General features: G+C 40.0%; 1 protein-coding gene across 1 annotated transcript in view; it reads left to right on the top strand.

The window, feature by feature from the left end:
• Positions 1-16,406, top strand: part of THEMIS2 (thymocyte selection associated family member 2) — a 68,595-nt gene extending 52,189 nt beyond the window's left edge. The window contains exon 6 of the mRNA XM_089686213.1: positions 16,252-16,406. Coding sequence (XP_089542339.1) covers positions 16,252-16,330 — 79 coding nt within the window. The 3' untranslated portion in view covers positions 16,331-16,406. The remainder of the gene's footprint in view (positions 1-16,251) is intronic.
• The last annotated feature ends 11,357 nt before the right edge of the window (positions 16,407-27,763 follow it).

Raw genomic sequence — 27,763 nt, 5'->3', positions numbered from 1 at the left:
CTAAATTTATGAAGAAATTTGACTTAAATAGATATATTTTATAACAGAAAGTAGAAAATATATTTTTTCAAAAAAATTTTCAGTCTTTTATTGTTTATATAATAAAAAATAAAAAGCCCAGTTATGATCAAATACCACCAAAAGAAAGCTCTATTTATGTGAAAAAAATGGTGTAAATTGAATTTGGCAATTGTGTGGTCTTGCAACACAGTACCCAGCTAATATAGCGCGGCGCTGAACAGTATAAAATGGCCTGGTCATAAAGGGGATAAAACTTTCCAGAGCTCAAGGGGTTAAGTACATACAGTATAAGATTATATCTGATAGGCTTCATTCACATCTGAGCATAGCATTTTTCAGCACATATTTTACATCAAATTTTGCGCGTTTTTAGTTATTTATGAACTTTTATTAGCCAATAGAGAAAAATAGCATCTGTTGCATCATTTGTTGCTAGGTTTTTCTGCTTCAGCCTTTCCATCAGCTTTTATTTCGTCTTCTTCTTATTATTATTATTAATATTATTACTAATAATAATTTATTATTTTATAATTCATTAATTTATTTATTTTATCAATTATTTATTTATTTTTTGTTAGGGTGATAATATTAATAAATAAATGTTAAAGAAATACACAAGTAAATAAAAATAATCCTAAATAAATACTATGTAATAATAAATAAATAATTAACCCCTAACCTTAACCCCCTAACCCTTAAAAAAATTGTTTTGTGTTTAATTTGTATTAAACAAATTATTATTATTTAAAGATGTATATACAGGTGAAACTCGAAAAATTAGAATATCGTACAAAAGTTCATTTATTTCAGTAATGCAACTTAAAAGGTGAAACTAATGTATGAGATAGATTCATTACATGCAAAGCAAGATAGTTCAAGCCGTGATTTGTCATAATTGTGATGATTATGGCTTACAGCTCATGAAAACCCCAAATCCACAGTCTCAGAAAATTAGAATATTACATGCAATCAATAAAACAAGGATTGTACATAGAACAATATCAGACCTCTGAAAAGTATAAGCATGCATATGTACTCAGTACTTGGTTTGGGCCCCTTTTGCAGCAATTACTGCCTCAATGCGGCGTGGCATGGAAGCTATCAGCCTGTGGCACTGCTGAGGTGTTATGGAAGACCAGGATGCTTCAATAGCGGCCTTCAGCTCTTCTGCCTTGTTCGGTCACATGTCTCTCATCTTTCTCTTGGCAATGCCCCAGGTCAGGCGTGTTTGCTGGTCAATCAAGCACAGTAATCCCACAGTCATTGAACCAGGTTTTGGTGCTTTTGGCAGTGTGGGCAGGTGCCAAGTCCTGCTGGAAAATGAAGTCAGCATCCCCATAAAGCTCGTCTGCGGAAGGAAGCATGAAGTGCTCCAAAATCTCCTGGTATACGGCTGCGTTGACCCTGGACTTAATGAAGCACAGTGGACCAACACCAGCAGATGACATGGCTCCCCAAATCAACACAGACTGTGGAAACTTCACACTGGACTTCAAGCATCTTGCAGTGTGTGCCTCTCCATTCTTCCTCCATACTCTGGGTCCTTGGTTTCCAAATGAGATGCAAAAGTTGCTCTCATCAGAAAAGAGGACTTTGGACCACAGAGCAACAGACCAGGTCTGTTTTTCTTTAGCCCAGGTAAGACGCTTCTGACGTTGTTTGTTGTTCAGGAGCGGCTTGACAAGAGGAATACGACATTTGAAGCCCATGTCCAGGAACCAGGGAAATAAGTATTTGATCCCCTTCACAAAACATGACTTAGTACTTGGTGGCAAATCCCTTGTTGGTAATCACAGAGGTCAGATGTTTCCTGTAGTTGGCCACCAGGTTTGCACACATGTCAGGAGGGATTTTGGCCCACTCCTTTTGGCAGATCCTCTCAAAGTCATTAAGGTGTGGTGGCTGACGTTTGGCAACTCGAACTTTCAGCTCCCTCCACAGATTTTCAATCGGATTAAGGTCTGGAGACTGACTAGGCCACTCCTGGACCTTAATGTGCTTCTTCTTAAGCAACTCCTTTGTTGCCTTGGCCATGTGTTTGTCATTGTCATGCTGAAACACCCATCCACAACCCATTTTCAATGCCCTGGCTGAGGGAAGAAGTTTCTCACCCAACATTTGACAATATATTGCCCCGTCCATCGTCCCATTGATGCGATGCAGTTGTCCTGTCCCCTTAGCAGAAAAACACCCCCAAAGCAGAATGTTTGACGGTTGGGATGGTGTTCTTGGGGTCATAGGCAGCATTCCTCCTCCTCCTCCAAACATGGCGAGTTGAGTTGATGCCAAAGACCTTGATTTTGATCTCATCTGACCACAGCACTTTCTACCAGTCCTCCTCTGCATCATTCAGATGTTCAGTGGCAAACTTCAGACCTGCTTTCTTCAGCAGAGGGACCTTGCGGGCACTGCAGGATTTTAATCCTTGTCGACGTAGTGTGTTACCAATTGTTTTCTTGGAGACTGTGGTCCCAGCTGCCTGGAGATCATTGACAAGATCCTCACGTGTAGTTCTGGGATGAATCCTCACTGTTCTCATGATCATTGATACTCCACGAGGTGAGATCTTGCATGGTGCACCAGACCTAGGGAGACTGATAGTTGTTTTGTGTTTCTTCCATTTGCGAATGATTGCACCATCTGTTGTCACCTTCTCGCCAAGCTGCTTGGCGATAGTTTGGTAGCCCAGTCTAGCCTTGTGTAGGTCTACAATCTTGTCCCTGAATCCTTGGACAGTTCTTTGGTCTTTGCCATGGTGAAGAGTTTGGAATCTGATTGTTTAATTGCTCCTGTGGACAGGTGTCTTTTATACATGTAACAAAATGAGAATAGCAGAACTCCCTTTAAGAGACTGCTTCTAATCTCAGCTTGTTACCTGCATGAAAGACACCTGGTAGCCAGAAATCCAGCTGAATGATAGGGGATCAAATACTTATTTCCCTCATGAACATGCAAATCAGTGCATAATTTGTTAGATATGCAGTTCTTTTGAATTTTTTGTTGCTATTCTGTTTCTCATTGTTACAATATACCTACCATTCGATTTTTAGACTGATTTCTTTGTGATTAGGCAAACATTCAAAATCAGCAGGGGATCTTATTTCCTTGACTGTATATACCGGGTGTCGGCAACCTGCGGCTCCAGAGCCGCATGCGGCTCTTTTTCCCCTTTGCTGCGGAGCACACTGCCCACCAGGTGACAGGCAGCCGCGGCTCGCGAGCCACATGCGGCCTCCTTACACGCTCTTCTGTGTGCCGGGCGCCCGCTCCCCTCCCTCCTCTCAGGCGGCCGCCCCAAAAGTCAGAACTCTGCAGCTAGCCCAGCAATGGGCAAACTACGGCCCGGCGGACCTTTTAATCCGGCCCGCGGAGCGTGGCAAACATTGGCTGTCAGGATGTAGGCGGGGCAGCCAGGATGTAGGCGGGGCAGCGTGACGAACTCCTCTCCTCTCACAGTAGCCCTGAAGACCGGAACGGCGCGGGAACACGGCGAGAGGAACGCGCGGAGCAAAGGTAAGTGAATTGACACAATATGGGGAATTAATTACTATAGGGGGGATGAATTACTATGTGGGGGATGAATTAATATGGGGGATGAATTACTATGGGGGATGAATTACTATAGGGGGGATGAATTACTATGGGGGATGAATTACTATATGGGGGATGAATTACTATGGGGGATGAATTACTATATGGGGGATGAATTACTATGGGGGATGAATTACTATATGGGGGATGAATTACTATATGGGGGATGAATTACTATATGGGGGATGTATTTTCAGTTTTAAAAATGTGGCTCTCAAAATAAATTTCAATCGTGGTTTTGGCGAGATTTGGCTCAGTTGAAAAAAAAGGTTGCCCACCACTGCATTAAGGTAAGAAACAATATATGCAGTGTCGGATTTGTTTTAAATGTTGCAATGGTTTTGCGGCTCCCAGTCTTTTTTTTCCCTTCGGAAACGGGTCCAAGTGGCTCTTTATGTCTTAAAGGTTGCAGACCCCTGGTATATACCATAGTTTGTGGACTTTCCTACAGAGTATACAATATACACAGATTTGGTTTTTTTTCTGTAGCAGAATAGAGTTTGACCTAAATTTATGAAGAGATTATTTACAAAATTGTATTTTATTTTGGTATTTTTTTATTTAGGAAAATTAAAATAGTGGTGATTAAATACCACCAAAAGAAAGCTCTATATATGTGAAAAAAGGATAGAAATCTCATATGGGTATAGTGTTGCATGACCATGCATTTCTCTGCCTCCTAACCCCTGCAAAAAATTGGGGGGTGAGGTGAGACTGGGAACCATGGACGTGAAGAGAAAAAGAGGTGTGGATAGAAGATGGAGGGATGGGTGGAGAAGAAATGGAGTGAAACTAGGGGATACTGATCTGTATAGGGATAAAAAAGGGGGGGGGGTGTTTGTATTAGTATGAGGGAAGGGGGAGAAGAGGAAAATAGATGGGAATCAAGGGGACTGGAGAGGGATGGTCAGGGATGGGCACGGGGAATACTGTCAGCTGGTAAGGAATACCCAGAGTATGATAAAAGCAAATGGGCTGTCCGGGAGGGGGGAGGGTGTGATCTCCACTGGGAAGTAGACACTGTTGGGGGGATCCTGGGACACACACCTGTGTGAAGGTGAAATGCCTTCAGAGAACAAGCAGATTAGGAGGGAAGGGGAGTGAGGGAAAGTGAACTGGAGGGATTATTGTCCAGAAACTGTCATCAACAATAGTATTCTGGCTGGCTGCGGGGAAGATGTTATAAATCAGATGCTGGATGTTGGCAAACAAACTGGCTGGGAGAAGGGAGCTAGGCTTTCAAAAGATGAGAGAGAGAGATGCAGTGTGACAGGCAGAGATGGATGGAAGTGTGTGAGGATGAAAGGGAGCAGGCAGGGACAGTGGCTGAGGTGGAGGGGAGGATGCCAGGGAGGGAGGGAGCGATGAAGACAGCTTAGGATAGTGAGAAACAGGGATAATAATATTACAGGGATCGCCTGTAATAAAAGAGCCAGCCACAGTGAAGGAGACTGGGAGGAGAAAACCACAACGGCCCCTAGGCAGAGAGAGGAGCAGCCTGAAGGGAGGAGGAGGTGGAGGCAGCTGCAGGACATAGGCTGTCAGTGCTCTGACTCTGGCTGATATCTGAACTGCACCCTGCACTAGCGGCCATATTGAAACTGTGCCCACTGTTTTGTACAGACCAGGGGCGGACTGACCATTTGGAAACTCAGGCACTGCCCGAGGGCCCGGGGTCAATAGGAGGCCCCATTAGATGCCCCTGGTACCTTTTTCATAGGCTTTTTTGAGTTTGGGCAAGGACACAGGGGCCCCATGATCCCCTATTGCCCAGGGGCCCCATGAGTTGTCAGTCCGCCCCTGGTACAGACTGTCCCTATAAGGGATGATTGGCAACTCTCCTCGGTGGGGGGGGGTCAGACCCCCCCGACCTCCCCCTTACCTACGCCCCTGCTGGTTACAATGATCCCCAGAGCAGAGATAGAGAATTAGTCAGTGAAATGGCAACACAGATAGCAATATAAATGTTGCAGACCATTTAAACCTTTACCATGTTACTCAAGACTAGAAAAACGTTTTGACAGGAGTTCCACTTTCAGTACACATTTGCACTGTTTTAATAAGTCGAATACCACCGCAATTTTCCTGTACTGCTTTTTTGATAATCGCCCTTCCTTATTCTTTGATTGTCTGTATTACATGCAGAACTACCTAGACACCCACTCATGCCTAGACAAATTGAGCAGCATCAGCTTAACAATATTTCCATGACTATTCTGCAGGTCTAAATATTTTTATATACATCTATGCTGTTCTACCAATTCTTAGCTAACAGTTATTTTAGCAACTGTAACAAAACTGACAAACAGCGTTATGTTTCATTCCAAAACTGAATTTACTTCTGTGAATAGTTTTGTAAAACTGCAATACAGTCACATAAACTAAGGTTACAATATGCCTTTATACATGTCTTTTCAAATGCATACAATAAACACATGTATTTTGCAGACAGCCCACCTTTAAATCCCACAGCAAATCCAAAGCAGTTCAATCAAGATATACTTTAACAAACAATAAATATTTAGCATGTGTGTATCAGAGGGATAAATAAGAGAGCTTCACTGATGTGTTTCTGGAAGCTAACATGGGTCTGCAGTGATGTCAGGGTGAAACTATTAAAGCAGAAATATAGGCAAAGCTTTTTTTGGCAGTTCCTTCTGCACTCCTGTTTTTTAGCGGACAGTAGGCTAAAGTCTGCTGTAGGCTGATGATTCAAGGTTCTGAGTTGATTCCAACTATATATAGAGGCCAGCACAGTAGCTAAGTGGTTCCGCCTGGCAGCACTAGGGTCGTTAGTTCGAATCCCAACCACGACACCACCTGCCTTGAGTTTGCATGTTCTCCCTGTGCCTGCAAGGGTTTTCTCCGCGTACTCTGGTTTCCTCCCACACTCCAAAGACATGCTGGTAGGTGAATTGGATCCTGTCTAAATTGGCCCTAGTATGTGTATGTATGAATGTGAGTTAGGGACCTTAGATTGTACACCCCTTGAGGGTTAGGGAGTGATGTGAATGTATATGTAAAGCGCTACGTAAATTACCGGCGCTATATAAATAACTGAAATAAATAAATGTCAGGATCTTTTCAGAGCTGGAGTGACGCCACCTGACTCAGCCTCTTGGTGATCTGCCAGCCAAGAGCCTGAGCCAGCCCCTCCCATCCCCTCCACAGCCCAGCGCTCCAGTGATCGCTGAAGATGAAGAGCAGAGAGGTAGGGACTGACAGTCACGGTGCTCTGCTCTGAGAGTAGGGGGAGAACTGAGTGGTCAGCAGTGTTTGTTTGCTCAGTTCTCACTGCGGAGCCAGTGGGGGATATAACTGTTTAGATGAGAATAAATATATTTTTTTTTATGTCCATACTTCTCTTTTAACAACTACAAACACTACCTCCTTCCTCTTTCTCTTTAGAAAGAAATAGGCTGCAACTGCCAATAGATGGCTCTCTAATCAACACAATAATAATGAGACGTACAGTACAATATCTTTAACCACTTGCCACTTCCACACAGTAGATTTGCTGCAGCAGAGCAGCATGTGCAAGCTCTGTCACGTTTATGTACTTGATTGAGCCTGCACCTGTTTAGGAGCGCACAGCGTGGCTCTCCTGTGACTGCTGTTACCGGTAACCGGGTATCATGTGATCAATATGATTGGTCATGACAATCACATGATAACAATGTAAACAACCTGTCAGGAATGGCTCGCCATTCATGAACAGCTTGCTTACTATTGTAATCTGTGATTGGCCCACAGCAATCACATGCTACCTTGCTACCTGTACCATCTGATTAGCTTAGTCAATCACAGATCACAAAAGGAAGCTGAACTCATTCATGACAGCTAAAGTTATCGCTTATACATTGATCTTCATTGTATAAGCAATAACAGTTAAAAAAAAAAAAAAAAAAAAAAAGATCACCCTCCCCAGAATTGTACAGTACCACTGAACTGCTCTGATAAAAGGGTGTAAAAAAAATTACAATTTTTTTTTTAAATGTTTTCAAAATTGAATAAAAAATGATTTACATATTGTCATCAGTGTCCTTTATCACTGCCACACCAGTCACACTACGACACTGAGCTGCACTGGTGACAGTATGTTTACAAAAATGTGAAAAAAACTAATTGTGTTTAATTTCTTAATTTTTTTAAAAATTGGGAAAAAAAATTACAACTTCATAGAAATCGTCATGCCTCTTACTAAATACCTCAAACTGTCTACTTTCCAAAATGTCCTATCCTGGCATTTTAGAGCCTCAAGAAATGAGACAGGCTGTCAATACATCAGGATTGTTCAATTTTCGAATGTACATACCATGGTTTGTCAATTGGTATAATTTTCACACAAACCAATTAATATATGCTTATTGGGATTTTATTACCAAAGACATGTAGCAGAATACATTTTGGCCTAAATTTATGAAGAAATTTGACTTAAATAGATATATTTTATAACAGAAAGTAGAAAATATATTTTTTCAAAAAAATTTTCAGTCTTTTATTGTTTATATAATAAAAAATAAAAAGCCCAGTTATGATCAAATACCACCAAAAGAAAGCTCTATTTATGTGAAAAAAATGGTGTAAATTGAATTTGGCAATTGTGTGGTCTTGCAACACAGTACCCAGCTAATATAGCGCGGCGCTGAACAGTATAAAATGGCCTGGTCATAAAGGGGATAAAACTTTCCAGAGCTCAAGGGGTTAAGTACATACAGTATAAGATTATATCTGATAGGCTTCATTCACATCTGAGCATAGCATTTTTCAGCACATATTTTACATCAAATTTTGCGCGTTTTTAGTTATTTATGAACTTTTATTAGCCAATAGAGAAAAATAGCATCTGTTGCATCATTTGTTGCTAGGTTTTTCTGCTTCAGCCTTTCCATCAGCTTTTATTTCGTCTTCTTCTTCTTCTTCTTATTATTATTATTATTATTAATATTATTATTAATAATAATTTATTGTTTTATAATTCATTAATTTATTTATTTTATCAATTATTTATTTATTTTTTGTTAGGGTGATAATATTAATAAATAAATGTTAAAGAAATACACAAGTAAATAAAAATAATCCTAAATAAATACTATGTAATAATAAATAAATAATAATTAACCCCTAACCTTAACCCCCTAACCCTTAAAAAAATCGTTTTGTATTTAATTTGTATTAAACTAATTATTATTATTTAAAGATGTATATACAGGTGAAACTCAAAAAATTTGAATATTGTACAAAAGTTCATTTATTTCAGTAATGCAACTTAAAAGGTGAAACTAATGTATGAGATAGATTCATTACATGCAAAGCAAGATAGTTCAAGCCGTGATTTGTCATAATCGTGATAATTATGGCTTACAGCTCATGAAAACCCCAAATCCACAGTCTCAGAAAATTAGAATATTACATGCAATCAATAAAACAAGGATTGTACATAGAACAATATCAGACCTCTGAAAAGTATAAGCATGCATATGTACTCGGTACTTGGTTTGGGCCCCTTTTGCAGCAATTACTGCCTCAATGCGGCGTGGCATGGAAGCTATCAGCCTGTGGCACTGCTGAGGTGTTATGGAAGACCAGGATGCTTCAATAGCGGCCTTCAACTCTGCCTTGTTCGGTCTCATGTCTCTCATCTTTCTCTTGGCAATGCCCCAGGTCAGGCGTGTTTGCTGGTCAATCAAGCACAGTAATCCCACAGTCATTGAACCAGGTTTTGGTGCTTTTGGCAGTGTGGGCAGGTGCCAAGTCCTGCTGGAAAATGAAGTCAGCATCCCCATAAAGCTCGTCTGCGGAAGGAAGCATGAAGTGCTCCAAAATCTCCTGGTAGACGGCTGCGTTGACACTGGACTTAATGAAGCACAGTGGACCAACACCAGCAGATGACATGGCTCCCCAAATCAACACAGACTGTGGAAACTTCACACTGGACTTCAAGAATCTTGCAGTGTGTGCCTCTCCATTCTTCCTCCATACTCTGGGTCCTTGGTTTCCAAATGAGATGCAAAAGTTGCTCTCATCAGAAAAGAGGACTTTGGACCACAGAGCAACAGACCAGGTCTGTTTTTCTTTAGCCCAGGTAAGACGCTTCTGACGTTGTTTGTTGTTCAGGAGCGGCTTGACAAGAGGAATACGACATTTGAAGCCCATGTCCAGGATCCGTCTGTGTGTAGTGGCTCTTGATGCACTGACTCCAGCCTCAGTTCACTCCTTGTGAAAGTCCCCAACACATTTGAATTGCCTTTTCCTGACAATCCTCTCCAGGCTGTGGTCATCCCTGCTGCTTGTGCACCTTTTTCTTCCACACTTTTCCCTTCCACATAACTTTCTATTAATGTGCTTTGATACAGCACTTTGGGAACATCCAACTTCTTTTGCAATTACCTTTTGAGGCTTTCCCTCCTTATGGAGGGTGTCAATGATGGTTTTCTGCACAACTGTCAGGTCAACAGTCTTTCCCATGATTATGATTCCTACTGAACCAGACTGAGAGACCATTTAAAGGCTCAGGAACCCTTTGCAGGTGTTATGGCTTAATTAGCTGATTAGAGTGGGACACTTTGAGCCGAGAATATTGCACCTTTTCACAATATTCTAATTTTCTGAGATTGTGGATTTGGGGTTTTCATGAGCTGTAAGCCATAATCATCACAATTATGACAAATCACGGCTTGAACTATCTTGCTTTGCATGTAATGAGTCTATCTCATATATTAGTTTCACCTTTTAAGTTGCATTACTGAAATAAATTAACTTTTGCACGATATTCTAATTTTTCGAGTTTCACCTGTATAATTGATGCAGCGCTTAGTATAAACAACAATAATAAGTAAAATAAGGTGTAAAAAGAACATATATGCGGTCCTATGGGTGGACCAGTAATGGTGATAAATCAACAATGGTGACCCCAATCCACATGGGGATATTTAGAATAGTGACCCCTGGTACCCAGATTGGGACACTGTCCAACAACAGGTGAATCCCTACAGAGGGATCAAAAGCATACACACCGTGCACAGACAAATAATAAGTATGACACCGTTATCATACGAATTTTAATATAAATCCATTAATCTGTGCTGCAATCTTCCTGATCATGCAAGATGTGGGTAACAGCACACCATCAATGTGATCCCAAAATGGCTGCAATGGCCTCTCACCTCCACTTTGTGACCCTGCAGGGCCACAAAGCTTATATGGATCCCCTCTGGACCCCTTAGAACAAACGCTCCTTGTAGCCAGGTAGTGCAGGCAGATATCCTGGGATCAATTTTCCACTGGACCGGTCAGCAGGTAAATAGGTACTCTCATATAAACATAGCTCATATGCCATCAATCTGCTCCTCAGTAAGTTGGTCTGCCATGCTGTCAGCCGATTACAGATCCGAGTGCCGGTAGGAGGGCGATGAGGAAACGCACCACACACCGGGCTCCACAGAGTGCTAATAATAATAATAATAAACACCTAAACCTGAACAAAAAATACATTAATAGTAATAATAATAAATACATTTAACCGATTCCCACCCGCAATGTACTGCGGCAGCTACAGGCAAAGCGACGTACCCGTACGTTGCTCTGGGTGTATTAACACAGGGGGGGGGATCGAGTGGCAGAGCAGGCGCGCACTGCTTCCCCCTCGCCACTGCTGCAAAGGCAGACACAGCAGAATGAAGATCTCGGTGAACGGGACCTGGTGATCATATGATCGTTATGCTATGTAAGCAAAGCTGTTATGAATCAATCTCATTCATAACAGCTCTGCTTTTCTTCCTAGTGAGCTGTGATTGGCCCACAGCTGTCACATGATACAAGGGGCCAATCACAGCACTCTGTACCATGTGACCAGCTCCAGACAATCACACACTATCCTGAGCTGTCAAAACTTAACTGAGTTTGGTTCTAACAGCAAGCTTTGCATTGCAGGAGTAATAAAGATCATTTCTCCTGCAAAGTGAAAAAAAAAAAAAAAAATCCCTGATCAACCCCTCCCCCCCCCCCCCCAACATACCATAGTAACATTGTACTATTCTGATAAAAGTATGTAAAAAAAAAATAATAAAAAAAGTTTAAAACTAAAAATTGAAACATTTTGTAAAATTTTTTGTAAGGGTTTTTTTTTTTAACTACTTGCCAACCACTTACCCGCATTTTGCAGTCGAGCAGCAGCTCATGGCAAAACGATGTAATCTTGCGTCGCTTCCTATTTGGGGTGTGAACGCACCTGTGCCACCCTCTGCCCCCCCACCCGTCGTTCCAGGGAGAGCAGTGAGAACACTGCACTAAGTAAAAGCACTACTACATTTTACACACACACACACGTTAGATTAGCACATTTAACCCTTTGACTGTCCCTATTAACCCTCTGGTCGCCCCTATTAACCCTTTGATCGCCCCGTCACTCAACCAGTGCCATTATTACAGTGTCAGTATATAGAATTTTTCACTGATCACTGCATTCCTGCCACTAGCGACATCAGATAACGTCAGGGTTAATTAGCGCCCCACCCAGCCAGGGTCAGGTAGCATTAGATTGCCCGCACACTATCGCACTCGATATTGATCACGTACAGAACTATACTAGTGCCTCCTTTGTATAGTGTCCCCAAAAACACAGAGTTAGCAGGATCGGCCCCCGTTTGCTGCCAGCACCAGTGTTTAGCCCCTCCTCTGTTTTTCACTGAAGATTTGTACCAATTGATTGTGGGCCAAGGCAATTTGTAAGCACAACAATACATTGCCACCCACCCAAATTCAGCTCTTTCCAGACAATTTGCATGGAAACCTATCACGGTTTCTGAATTTAAAACTCTTTTGGGTATAACCCTCAAATTGGGCATTACAGAAAATAATGAATTGCGGTCATGTTGATCCACAGAGCCAATTCATCGTATGCCTGTGTTCTCTGCTGTTACATATATGCCCAACATGGACCAGCACTGTACTGGTATGTCGATGGACTTTGAGTGGTTATACCAGGATGATGCCTGCAGCTACAGGCATCATTCTTGTACCATTTTCAGCTGGCAGTCGGCTTTCATGTAAAAGCAATTCTGCTAGCCAATTAGCTGCTGAATTGTTTTTAAGAAGGAACATCCCCCCCCCCTGCCTTCCATAGTTTTCTTGGGCTCTTCTGTCCCACAGTGGAATCCGAGAATGCAGCTGCCAGTTCCGGTGGCTAACCATAGAGCTGATCAGAGACCAGAATGGCTCCAATCATCTCTATAGTCTAAGAGACCAGAAGCTATGAGCATTTTATCACTTCAGTTTCGCAGGATATAAACAGCACCATTTGTAAATTGGGAAAGCATCTGATCACACCACAGAGGAGATATCTAGAATCTGATAGACCCCAGATTTCTCAAAAAAGAATATATGACAATGCCCATTGAACTTGTAGGGGATATTTGCATTCCCTATGATAGCATTAAAAGCGATAAAAAAAATGAAAAGGGACAGTGTAAAAATAATAAAAAAAATCAAAATAACTAAAGAAAAAAAAAAAAGCACCCTTGCCCCCCTGCGCGCGCACACCTGCGTGCACAAGCGTTGACCCTGTGCCGGTATGTAAACAGCGGTTGCACCATGCATGTGAGATATCTCCCCGAACGTCAGATTGAGGGCAGTAATTCTAGCACTAGACCTCCTGGTAAATATAGATTGTTGACCTGTAAAGGCTTTTAAAGCGTCAACTATCGATAACAAAAATGGATGTACTTCGTTGCCATTGCACGGGCATGCGCAATTTTAAAGCATGTCATGTATGGTATTTATTTACTCAGCATAACATCATCTTTTTTTCATTTTATCAAACAATTGGGCAATATATTGTGTTTTTGTGCATCAAAATTCTAAAAAGTGTATTTTTCCCAAAAAATTTGCATTTGAAACATCGCTGCGCAAATACTGTGTTATGTAAAAAATTTCAACACCCACCATTTTATTCTCTAGGGCCTCTGCTTTAAAAAAAATATATAATGTTTGGGGGTTCAAAGTAATTTTCTAGCAAAAAAACTGTTTTTTCATGTGAACAAAGTGTCAGAAAAGGCTTGGTCTTCAAGAGCGGGTGATGTGCGGCATAAGCTTCTAATGTTGGCCCTGAAATGCCAGAATAGTAGAAGCAGCCCCTCCAAATTACCCCTTTTTGGAAAACAGACACTCCAAGATATTTGCTAAGAGGCATTTTGAGTGTTTTGCAGATCTCATTTGTTGCCACGTTTTTGGAAAACGAAAAAAGAAAACAAAACATTTATTTTTTCTTTTCTCTTTTTGAAAACCTTGTGACAAAAATGATATCTGTAAAATTCTCACCATGCCTCCCATGCCCAGGTTTTTTTGTTTATAGCGCAAAAATTAAAAACTGCAGAGGTGATCAAATACTACCAAAAGAAAGCTCTATTTGTGTGGAAAAAAAAAAGACATAAATTTTGTTTGGTTACAGCATTGCAATTACCAGTTGAAATGGCGCAGTGCTGAACAGCAAAAAAATGGCCTGGTGAGGAAGGGAGGTAAAAAATTAAATACACAAATAAATACAAATAATCATAAATACTTGTAATAATAAATTAATAATTAACCCATAACCGTAACCCCATAAAACCTAAAGTTATAAAATAATAAAAAAGTTTATTAATAATAATAATAATAATAATAATAATTTATTTCTTTTTTTTAAGGTTAGAGGTTAATTATTTATTTCTTTATCATGATATTTTATTTATATGTGTACTAGTTTTACATTTATTTATTCATATATTATTACTATTTTTTTTAAACATATTTTCATTTGAGCAGAAAATCGCATTAAAATGTGTGAAAGCATAGAAAAACATGCCAATCATGCATTTCTGTTCTGTTCTATGAGAATAAAAACATGCCAAAAACGTGCAAATCTGCCAATTTGAGCTACAAAAGTAGCTCCAAAACTTTTGAGCTTCAGGCATTCTGCTTCAGGCGACTTGGAGTGGAGATGTGAACCATCTCCATAGAGTAATATTGATTTTTTTCTCTCTAAGTATTTTGGAGTTTCAAGCTTTGCACTACAAAACGCTCAGGTGTGAATGGGACCCTACATTCTTGAATAGATTGCACTGCAAATATTTACTGCAACGGGAAGGCTGAAGGCTTTATATTTTTATCAATTAAGCCTCCAGCCTGCACATGATATCCATGACAAGGCTGACATACTGTAATAATTATATGATAAGGAACTGCTCAGTTTTGGAAATGTTAATGAACAGGTTGTGGGCATGAAGAGGTTAATGACAGATTAAATAGACATGTCATTCCCACCAGCTCACCACACACATTACAATCTGATTGTACAATCTCTGTTAGAGCTACCAACAAGTTTCTAGTGCAAGGACCTGCAAAATTGTATATAAATTGATTGGATATTTTAGGTCGGCCCACATATTAGGCTAGGTTATATATGCAAAACACATATGCGAACAAAACGCACTGCTCTTCAGTATATGCCTGAGGGTGCTATTAATTGTTAATGGTACGCCCACGCATTGGAAAACACGGCTTGTTTTGGGGTGCCCAGCACTGCGCAGTCCTGTGCAGCTGCTCTACAGATGCATTTTGGAAAAGGGTCAGGGACTTTTTTGCGTTGCCAGCAGACTATGCAAATTAATAGGCTGTTGTGAACCTAGCCTTACATAGTTTTGGTAGTTATAAAGTCAGAATATAACAGGGGTTATTGACTAAAACTGCATAGTGCAAAATCTGATGCAACTCTGCATTGAAGCCAATCAGCTTTCAGGTTTTTTTTTTTTTGCCAAAGCTTAACTGAACAAGCTGAAGTTAGAAGCTGATTGGCTACAATGCACAACTGCACCAGAATTAGTAAATCTACCTCAATGTGTGTCTGGAGAACCTAACCCAGAGAATCAAGTTCTATCTTCAGGCGCATTCAACAATAAATCACTGGCTGATTAACAAAGGTTTGTGCAAAAGAAATCTGTAGCAAATTTGAAGTAAATACCCAAAGAAATCAAATGTTTCTTCTAGGTTTCGATAGAATGGAGAGTGGTTACATTTTATTATCAGATTGTAATTGCTTGCTGTGACTCTGTTGTGAAAATTTGTCTCAGGGACAGGAAGTTTGAAGGGTAGCAATAAAAGCACGTTTATTCGAGTGGGGAAGAGTTAGCAATTTGTCAGGTCTTTGTTGTGGATTGGGCCCTGTTGAGATTTCCATACTTTCTGTTGTGTCACTGGGACAGGAAATGCTGTTGCATCACAGGGACAGGAAATTAGGAGAAATCTCTTCAATGGGAACACAGTTGGAAACATAAAGGTTCGGTTTACTGCAATGCAACTTTGATGCGATTTATAGTTATGGTTGCCACCTCATCCCTTTAAAACTGAACACATATTATTTACACAGGTTCTGTGGCTGATTAAGGTGGTAATTAAACTCACTTAGTGCCTTATCTGCATTAAATTTATATGTTTTGGGGTTTAAAGGGATGAGGTGGCAACCCTATTTACAGTGCAATTAAGTGGTGTGACAGTATCATATTTGCAAGTATATTTACTTATTCATTAAGTGTGCTATATTGATGTTCCTGATGATACGCAACTCAAATACTATGCACATTTTATTTTATTTACAGGCAGTGACAGTGACAGTGATCATGACTATGAAGAATTAGACATAAACATGAAGAGTCAATTAAAAATTGTGACTAAAATGACGAACTGAATAAGAATTTGAGACACGCCAAACCACTTCAAAACCACCGATAAAAATGAACCCACAGTATATATATGGTTTTTCATTGTGACGGCCTATTTATTGCATAGAAATATTTATCTGTATCTTTTATATCTTTTCATGTGACAACACTGAAGAAATGACACTTTGCTACAATGTGACGTAGTGAGCGTACAGCTTGTGTAACAGTGTATATTTGCTGTCCCCTCAAAATAACTCAACACACAGCCATTAATGTCTAAACCGCTGGCAACAAAAGTGAGTACACCCCTAAGTGAAAATGTCCAAATTGGCTCCAAAGTGTCAATATTTTGTGTTCCCACCATTATTTTCCAGCACTGCCTTAACCCTCTTGGGCATGGAGTTCACCAGAGCTTCGCAGGTTGCCACTGGAGTCCTATTCCACTCCTCCATGATAACATCACGGAGCTGGTGGATGTTAGAGAGCTTGCACTCCTCCACCTTCTGTTTGAGGATGCCCCACAGATGCTCAATAGGGTTTAGGTCTGGAGGCATGCTTGGACAGTCCATCACCTTTACCCTCAGCTTCTTTAGCAAGGCAGTGGTCGTCTTGGAGGTGTGTTTGGGGTCATTATCATGTTGGAATACTGCCCTTAGGCTTAGTCTCCAAAAGGAGGGGATCATTCTCTGCTTTAGTATATCACAGTACATATGGGCATTCATGGTTTCCTCAATGAACTGTAGCTCCCCAGTGTCAGCAGCACTCATGCAGCCCCAGACCATGACACTCCCACCAACATGCTTGACTGTAGGCAAGACACACTTGTCTTTGTACTCCTCACCTGGTTGCCACCACACACGCTTGACACCATCTGACCCAAATCAGTTTATCTTGGTCTCATCAGACCACAGGACATGGTTCCAGTAATCCATGTCCTTAGTCTGCTTATCTTCAGCAAACTGTTTGCGGGCTTTCTTGTGCATCATCTTTAGAAGAGGCTTCCTTCTGGGATGACAGCCATGCAGACCAATTTGATGCAGTGTGCAGCGTTTGGTCTAAGCACTGACAGGCTGACACCCCACCCCTTCAACCTCAGCCATATGAGTGCTGCCAGCAATGCTGCAATTTCCAAAAGACAACCTCTGGATATGACGCTGAGCACATGCAATCAACTTCTTTGGTCGACCATGGCGAGGCCTGTTCTGAGTGGAACCTGTCCTGTTAAACCGCTCTATGGTCTTGGCCACTGTGCTGCAGCTCAGTTTCAGGGTCTTGGCAGTCTTCTTATAGCATAGACCATCTTTATGTAGAGCAACAATTCTTTTTTCAGACCCTCAGAGAGTTCTTTGCTATGAGGTGCCATGTTGAACTTTCAGTGACCAGTATGAGAGAGTGAAAGCAATAACACCAAATTTAACACACCTGCTCTCCATTCACACCTGAGACCTTGTAACACTAATGAGTCACATCACACCGGGAAGGGAAAATGGCTAATTGGGCCCAATTTGGACATTTTCACTTAGGGGTGTACTCACGTTTGTTGCCAGCGGTTTAGACATTAATGGCTGTGTGTTGAATTAATTTGAGAGGACAGCAAATTTACACTGTTATACAAGCTGTGCACTCACTACTCTACATTGTAGCAAAGTGTCATTTCTTCAGTGTTGTCACATGAAAAGATATAATAAAATATTTACAAAAATGTGAGGGGTGTACTCACTTCTGTATATGTTCTTAATAAGTGGCTAATGAGTGAAATTTTCAATATGTACAGCAACCATTTTAAGGCAAGTGATATATTAACTTGTGAAAATATTTAAACAGTACTTATAAATTGAACCCTAAGTGCAGTGGTGCCCTTAGCTAGTTAAATTACAATGTCATATGATGAATTTATTCAGCAAAGCACGCTTAAATACGCCAGTGGAATTTACTATTCTATTTTTCTGGGTAACTGAACATTAAACTGACACTTCTCTGTACCAAATCACTGGGATTTCTACCCTACCTTTTTTTCAACCACATTAATCCAAGAAATTTCCTCCTACATAGTCAATTAGCTATCCCTGATATCTAGCATTACTGTAAACATATGAGTGGAAAAACATTTGGTGTGGAACCATTGTTCTTTACCCTCTCTTTCCTCCTGGATATACATTATGACACTGCGATTGTGTAAAATCTCTAGGAATGTTTACAATAAAAACTGAACTCAAAAGTGAATATTTGCCATGTTATAGGAACATCTTGAAGCGTTATATGGTTTGTTCACCTTTACAAGTAAATTACCAATGCAGTTAAGAGGCGAAAGTAGATGATAACAAACTGTGCAGCTTTGACTAATGTGGAATAATACACTGTGGTCCACTTATAGTATGTACCCCCAAAAGCCTAGCTGAAAAACTCCCAGAGATAGCAATCCACCATTCTGTCTTGTTGCTAGGGTGTTGCTAACATTCTCCCAGCTATTACTGCTTACCCCCACACCACAATAGCTCTCTTTTTGATTCAGAACCATGTGCATGCACTCTCTCTCCCTTGAAGTGATTGTAAAGACAGAAGTTTTTTGCATTAAAGTAAAAAACCTTCTGTGTGCTGCTCCCCCCACAGCCCTCGTAATATTCACCCAAGCACCCTCTTGATTCAGCGATGTGCACAAGAGCCTCAACTGTCCCAGGACTCCCTCTCTTTGTTGGCTGAAAAAGCAGTGGCTCCATTGGCTTTCAATCACAGCCAGTGAGCCAGTTAGGAGAGTTGGGGTGGGGCCAAGCCACGGCTTTATGTGTCTTATGGACATATAAAGCCAAACTCAAGGTTGAACATGCACCATTTCCGCCATAGCAAGAAGCTTCCTTTTTGGAGGTACTGGTCAAGGGGGACGGGAATGGGTGGGGTGGATGGTGAGGGCGAGAATAGGTGTTTTCTTGTATAGTTGTAGGGATAGTTATGGTTTTTTTTGCTCCTTGTCTGCAATTTCACGAAGTTCTGTCATCTAAAGAAACAGCTTACAAGTGGAAAAGCACAGTTTCATTCTGAATGCAATGGAGAAAATTGCAAGCTTATTTGATGTATGCTGGAAATGCCTTTTTTGTTCCCTTTGTACCCTTTTTTTTGTATATATTTGAGGAAAAAACAAAAAAACAAAAAAAAAAAAAAAAAACGCATGACACATGATGTAAATGTTAATGCTTTATTTGCTTGTTTTGTTTATTTTTATTATGATTTTGTAAATATTGCAGTTTTGACTTTGAGGTATTCTGTTTTCTTTTTGGTTGATGATGATGGAATCTGTAAAAAAAAAAAAAAAAAAAAGAAGACTATTGTTATTTTGTGAAATTGTTGTTTGAAATTTTATAAATAAAAGAATTAAAAAAAAACTGGTCAAGGGGGACGAGCCTGGAGCACTGGCAGAGGCCCCAAGAGGAGAGGATCAGGTCTGCTCCGTGCAAAACAATTGCACAGAGAAGGTAAGAATGACATGTTTGTTTTATTTTTAAAGGGGAAACTTTAATACCACTTTAAAGTGTTACTAAACTCACAACAGTGAAATCACTCTGTATATGCAGTAAAGCATGCTTGTTATACCCACTGTGGAGAGTGTATGTGATCATAGTTACATAGTTAGTCTGGCTGAAAAAAGACAAAAGTCCATCCAGTTCAATAATTAATCAACCATTAATAAATTAATCATAACTTAAAAACTGCATTTTGTATTGCTGTGGGTTATTTTTGAGTAATATTAAAATGTGTTTGATGATCTGAATCATTTAAGTGTGACAAATATGCAAAGAAAAATCAGGAAGGGGGCAAATACATTTACACAGCACTGTATATGTAAATCACTGCATAAATTTAGTTACATAGTTAGTCTGGCTGAAAAAAGACAAAAGTCCATCCAGTTCAACCATAGAAATAAAAAAAGTTATAATCCTATACCCACAGTTGATCCAGAGGAAGGCAAAAAAAACCCAGCGAAGCATGATCCAATTTGCTCCTGCAGGGGAAAAAAATCCTTCCTGATTCCCCCGAGAGGCAATCGGATATTCCCATGATCAACTTTACCTATACATGTTAATAACCAGTTATATTCTGTGTATCTAAGAATGAATCCAGGCCTTTTTTAAAGCAAACCACTGAGCAGGACAGAACCATCTCTTGAGAGAGTCTATTCTACATTTTCACAGCTCTCACTGTGAAGAAACCTTTCTTTTCCTCCAGACGTAAAAGTGCCCCTTGTCCTCTGTGATGACCTCAGGGTAAATAACTCTACACCATGTTCACTATATGAACCACTGATGTATTTATACATGTTGATCATATCGCCCCTTAATCTCCTCTTCTCAAGAGAGAATAAATTCAGTTCCTTTAATCTTTCCTCATAGCTGAGCTCCTCCATGCCTCTTATCAGTTTGGTTGCCCTTCTCTGGTCTTATTAATGATTTGTACAGGGGTAAAATTCTCATTCTCTCTCTCCCTCTCCCTCTCCCACTCTCCCTCTCCCTCTCCCACTCTCTCTCTCTCTCTCTCGTCTATACCTCTTTTAATACAAGAGAGGATTTTGCTCGCTTTAGAAACCGCAGCTTGGCATTGCATGCAATTATTAAGCTCGTGATCTACCAGAACTGCCCGATCCTTCTCCACCACTGACTCCCCCAGTTGTAGTCCCCCCGTATGTATGATGCATGCATATTCTTAGCCCCCAAGTGCATAACCTTACATTTATCAACATTAAACCTCATTTGCCACATAGCTGCCCAACTAAACAGTGCATTGAGGTCAGCTTGTAAGTTGGAGACATCCTGTAAGGTTGTTATTCTACTGCACAGCTTGGTGTCATCTGCAAAGACTGAAATGGGATTTTTAATCCCAGACCCTATATTGTTTATAAATATATAAAAAAGAAAGGGTCCCAACACTGAACCCTGGGGTACACCACTGACAACCCTAGACCATTCAGAGTATGAATCATTGACCACTACTCTCTGAATACGATCTTTTAACCAGTTTTCTATCCATTTACATATGGATTTTTTTCAAGCCCGTAGACTTTACCTTACACATTAGCCATGTGTGGGGAACTGTGTCAAACGCTTTTGCAAAATCCAAGTATACCAAGTCCAAGTCCCCTCTGTCCAAGGTTTTGCTCACCTCCTCATAAAAAGAAATCAGATTTGTTTGACAACTTCTGCCTTTCATGAATCTATGCTGTCTGTTGCTTAAAATATTTTTTCCCAGCAAGAACTCATCTATGTGGTCTTTTAATAAACTCTCCAGTATCTTCCCAACTATAGAAGTTAAACTAACAGGTCTATAATTACTAGTGAAAGATTTTGATCCCTTTTTAAATATTGGCACCACATTGGCCTTACGCCAGTCCTGTGGTACCATGTCAGTCATTAAAGAGTCCCTAAAAATTAGAAACAATGGCTTTGAAATGACAGAGCTCAATTCTTTAAGGACCCGTGGGTGTATGCCATCCGGTCCAGGTGCTTTATTCACCTTTATTCTGTCTAAATATTTTTGGATCATATCAGTTGTGAGCCAATGTGGATCATCTGGTGTCAATACCATGCCATGGTGTCAATACCATGCCCATTATGGACAAGAGCTCTCCCATGCTTCTTTGTATACACAGAGCTGACGAAGGTATTTAATAAATTTGCCTTCTCTTTGTCCCCAGTCACCCACTCTAGATTAATTTGTAAACGGCCTACTTGCTTGGACCGGACCTTTTTACTATTAATATATTTGAAGATTTTTTTGGGGTTGGTCCTGCTATATTTTGCAATCTGTCATTCGTTTTCAATTTTTGCAGCCTTTATTTCATTTTTGCATATTCTGTTATATTCTTTGTAATGTTTAAACGATGATAGCGCTCCTTCATTTTTATATTTAATAAAAGTTATTTTCTTATTATCTAAAGCTTTTTTAACTTTGGCCGTAAGCCACATAGGTTTGATGTTTAGCCTTTTAAACTTGTTGCCCATGGGAATATATTTTGCAGTGTGTTCACATACAGTTTTTTTTAAGAACTCCCATTTCTGTGTTGTGTTCATTGATGCCAATATTCCCTACCAGTCTAAGTCTTGGAGAGCAGCTCTCAGCCTTGGAAAATTAGCTCTCTTAAAATTGAGCGTTTTTTATTTTTCCCGTATGTGCTTGCTGTTTGCAGCTAACAATAAATGAAATCATGTTATGGTCACTGCTCCCCAGATGATCTTTTATATGGACATTCATAATAAGCTCTGCATGGTTTGAGATTACCAGGTCCAGCAGAGCATCATTCCTAGTTGGGGCCTCTATGAACTGTACCATAAAATTGTCCTATAGTAGGTTTAAAAATTTTTGCCCTTTAACTGTTCCTGCAGCACCATTACTCCAGTCAATTTCTGGGTAGTTAAAATCTCCCATTATTATCACTGTCCCAGCCTTTGCAGCCCTTTCTCACAATTCTTCTCTGAATCATTTAAATGTTCATTGGCAAACTTTAGACAGCCCTGTACATGTGCCTTGCGGGTGCTGCAGGATTTCAATCCACAGCATCGTATTGTGTTACCAATAGTTTGTTTGGTGACTGTGGTCCCAACTGCCTTGAGATCATTCACAAGCTCCACCTGTGTAGTTTTGGGCTGATCCCTCACTTTCATCATGATTATCCTTAGCCCAAGAGCCGAATTCTTGCATGGAGCTCCAGATTGAGGGCGATTGATGGTTATTTTCGGTTTCTTCCATTTGTGAATAATCGCTTCAACAGTTGTCTCCTTCTCACCAAGCTTTTTGCTGATAGTCTTGTAGCCCATTCCAGCCTTGTGCAGGTCTACAATCTTGTCCTTGATGTCCTTTGACATCTCTTTGGTCTTGCCCATGATGGTGACGAGGTTTGAATGGAAGAAAGAGATTCTGTGGACAGGTATCTCTTATACACATAACAAGTTGTCATTTGGAGCACGTTCCTAAATTAACGGGACTAATTTGTGTACCACATGAGCACATAGCCAGTCTGTGGGAGCCAGAATTATTGTTGGTTAGTAGGGGATCAAATATTTATTTTACTTAACTCACTGAACTGCAATTCAATTTATAACGTCTTTTTTTCTGGATTTGTGGTACATGAACAGACTACTAGTATTGTGAATCAGATCAAGAAGTGGTTTGAGAAGGTCCGGGATCCCTGGGCCCAATACATGATTGCTTCACTCTCCATCTTTTAGCCTGTAAGCTTTAATGAGCAAGGCCCTCTGGTCCATCCTGTATTGAATTGTATTGTAACTGTACTGTTTGCCCTTACATTGTAAAGCGCTGCGCAAACTGTTGGCATTGTATAAATCCTGTATAATAATAATTGAGATAGATCTGGTCATATGTCGAGTGGTCCTTTTAGGTGTCTTAATTCTCTGCTCTGTCCTTTTTTTTTAATTTTTTTGCTTTCTTCACTTTCTTCATATCTTTAGAATTATCTCTGTGACAAATTGTTTATTGTAAAGAACAGTGGTTACTGAGAATAATCGGTAGCTAAACTATATCACGGCTTTGTACCTGTTATACATGGTGGTTTTCTTTTCATATTGTTTATAGGTGACGACATGTTTCTCAGTATCTAAATTACTGAAATATTGTCATATTAACCTGTTAAGCTACAATTGTACATTTGTCACAGGGTACTGAAAATCTTCTTTATGTTTTTGCTTGAAAAAGTCAATAAAAAAATGGAACATAAAATCAAGTAAAAGAAGAAGTAACAAGAAAAGTTTCTCTCTAATTGCTAACCATAAATGTGTACCATATATGGATATACCTGTTTATTTTGTCTGATTTACATTATTCCAATGTTAAGGCTGAACTTCAGCCATCTATAAATGTTAACAAGGCAGTCACCCTTTCCACCACCACTGGACTGCAAGGGTTAACAACTCAAATTGTCTAAAGGAAAGGAATACATAGCAATACTTACCTTATTCCAACAGCCCTCTTCATTGCTCCCAGTAATGGGACCAGGGGGCATTCTCAGGGGCATTCCTTACTTATAGACAAACCCTAGACAACCCCTGCTTTAATGAGGGGGGAGGGGTGGGATGGGGTGGTAATTACCTTGCTACTTTTTTACAGATAACTGGAGCTGACCTTAAGAAATAAGCACCCAGACAAACTGAATGTGTGGAAGGAAACAGTTTCAACTTACTTTTCTTAGTTGTTTAAAGTTGGTGTACTCAGAAAAAACCACAACATTGCAATGAAGTAGGAAAAAAAAAGTTCAGAACAGAGAAATGCAGCATCTTTGGCTGGGTTGAGACACAATGATTATTTTACAAGAACAGCTAAAAGGAATTGGTTGAAATGCATTATCTAAAATTATTTTTAAAATTCATGTTATTGTATTGTCCCTATCAAACACTTTATAAACATTAATTTTAATACATTATTAGCTTTTTCCTTCTGTGTATTCATTTCACAATTACCCAATACATTATAAGCACAACTAAAAGAAATTGTATCAGCTTTCATTTTTGAATGTGTTTTCTAAAAGCTACAACTGCTGTTGAATGAGTGAATTTTTGTGTCAAATATGAAACAGAAGTACAAGCCAGGAAATAGTTACATATTCCATAATCATCAGCACACTTTGTATCATGCAAATATGAAAAACAGCAAAATCAGCTGCTAAAATTGCTAAATTACTAGCTATGCACGTATAAATATGTATTTAGAACAACAAATATTTTATACTTATGCAGAAATAAATGTTTAGAATTTTTCTTTTTTAAGAAATTGCTGGATGCCCTGTCAAGCTACAGTGACATTGTCACCAGAACAACATGCGAAGGCAAATCACTCTAATAGTAAACAACAAAAAACGCAAATGTTTCAGGGGTTCTAACTGTTCTCTACTTTAAACCAAAAATTATTTTAGCTAAACTGAATTCACCAAAAAATTAGATTCTGGGAAAATTAACCTATAATATTACCATGAGTTGTTGCTTAGGAAAAGTTTGCCTGAAAAACAAAAAAAAAAAAAAAAGATCTATATCTGTTCTGGACAATCCAGACATCCCTTTTCATGTTATAATTAGTAGGTATGGCTGGTGTGTAAGAGAGAGCAGGGATGTTGTATTAGTTATTCAAAATGTAAGTAGTTGTGAAGCAAAAACATGCTTATTGACTTTAACACATAGGCTGACAGGCTTTGGTCCTATTGGATGTGTTTTGCATTCCCATACAAGACTCTGAAGCTTCATAAGCAAATCAAACTGATGCCATAAATACAAGAACAAAGACTGTCGACCCAGATCTTTAATCAGGTAGAAGTGGTAAGCCTGTAAGAGAAAATCCCTGTTTCAAAATGGAACCATAAATGATCACCATTTAAAATGTTAATTTTTAACGATAAAAATTTTTTTGTAAAAATTTTGAAAAATGTTACCATAAATACCACAAATATTAAAACACATTATCTGTACATAGTCAACTGTCATGGTCCCTACAAATCCAGCACCTTTTTATAATGTTCAAGAGTTTTAAAATAGTTTGAGGGTCTCCTTACAAATTTGGTAGGTATTAATATGTATAAATAATTTTGTTAAAGTGGCTGCAGTGCAAAAGTGTAACAATGTGAATTCAGCCATCATCCAGGGTCAACATTTATTTCCTGGATTGAGATGCTGGCTAAGATATGACATAATCATGTATATCTTGGATGTTATGATGCTGCAGTTTGCAGTTTTTTCTTGTCTGTAGAAGGCTAAGGAATTTGTCTAAGAAAAAGAACTGACTAAATGTCCTGCCACTTGTCCTATGCAGCTTCTTTCTGCTGCCCCTGTGTGCTCTCTCCTAGCCCTCCCTCACACCCTCCCGCTGCGCTGCCGAGTTCCCCCCTTCTCTATACTGCCAGCTGCTGTGGGGGATGTGTCAGGATTGAAAGCAGGGAAGAGGCTGGTAAATATGTAATTTACCAGCCCCTTCCTTGTCTGAATGAACAGTCACTGATCTGTACTGGTCACTGACTCTATCCATTCACAAATGAAGCATAGTAAACTGTGCTTCAGTTTGTGAATGAATGGGAAGTTCTGTACAGAGCTATTCCTATCCATTCATACTGTACTGCTGAGGCTGCAGAGATGGAGACTGAGGGCTGTGTCCTCAATCTCCGTTCTCTGTCTCAAAGTTGAAATATCAGAGGTCTGTTTAGACCCCTGATATTTCACCAAAGTCCCCCAATGGGGCTCCTAAACATATTGTAAAAAATAAAATTGTAAAAAAAAAATAATAAAATGGTGAAAAATAATGAAAAAATAAAATAACAAAAAATAAAAAATTACTGACACCAGTGGCGGAACGTCCAGGGTTGCAAAGGTCTCACTTGCGACTGGGCCCTGGAATTCCACCACTGGGCTCGGAGGAAAGAGCCCCAGCTTGAGGTCAGGGGAGCCCTTCATGGTTTCATGCACCAGAGCTCTGAGAGGCAAGCAGGCATAGAAAGGGCCAAAAGGGGGTTTTTGGATAAGCCAAATCACGCACATAAAAAAGGGAGTTGCAATGCTCCACAGTGTCAATGAATTGGAAGGTCATTTAAGGACGGCTGAAAATCTGCATAGGCAGAGAGTAAGCAGAGTTAGGAAGCTTTAATTCTGTTTGCTAGTTCTTTGAGCAATCAACAACTTTGTTGACTTTTTGCCCTTATTACTAGGGCTTTTTGTCGTTCATTTGTAGTTGATTTGAGATTGTCTGTGAATTTAAAGTGGAACTTCTGTTACTACAGGAAGTTCTGTTGCTCAGCCTCACCCCACGTGAATTGGATTTTTTAAAATCTGAGAGTGGGTACCTACCCGACTGTAGTTTTGACAGGTACCTGCTCAAAAAACCACTCAGATTGCCTAGCCTCCCACTGCCTGCAACTTCCTGGGACAAATAAGTCCCAGGAGTCTGGGGGACAATTCGCAGAGCTCTTTGCTGGTTGCACATGCGCAGTAGGGAGGCTGCTTTGAAGCCGCAGAGAGTAACAACAAGCTTCCCACAGTCAACATGGCAGCACAATACATTAATCATATTGCGGCGATGCTGTATGTAATCCAAGCTTAATTGTAGAAGAAAAAATATTGAACTGCCAGTGTATGGTGTTGCTGAGACTGTCTGTGCAAATCATGCTATTCCATAACAGCACACTAAAGTCTGAAAATACCTTCACTCCAGAGAGGCGATGTCCACAAGCTCCCTCACTCGTGCTGACATCATCTTACTCAAGTGCCCTAGAGTTCATTTATACAGGGGAAAAAAAATCATGTTGAGAATCCACACTGAGCTGTGCATGCATCCCCCATGTGTGTTACTAAAAGCATGTGTATTTTGAATGTTGACCTTGAAGCCACATGAAAAGACCCTCCCTCCTGTACATTTTCTTTTTTTTTTGGTAACCGGACCAGGGGCAGACTGACAACTCATGGGGCCCCCGGGCAATAGGGGATCAT

This window comes from Staurois parvus, unplaced genomic scaffold, assembly GCF_062004578.1.
Source record: "Staurois parvus isolate SC_StPar_1 unplaced genomic scaffold, SC_StPar_1.0 ptg000394l, whole genome shotgun sequence".
Lineage (NCBI taxonomy): Eukaryota > Metazoa > Chordata > Amphibia > Anura > Ranidae > Staurois > Staurois parvus.
The sequence above is the reverse complement of the archived record's forward strand: the minus strand, read 5'-3'. Positions and strand labels throughout refer to the sequence as shown.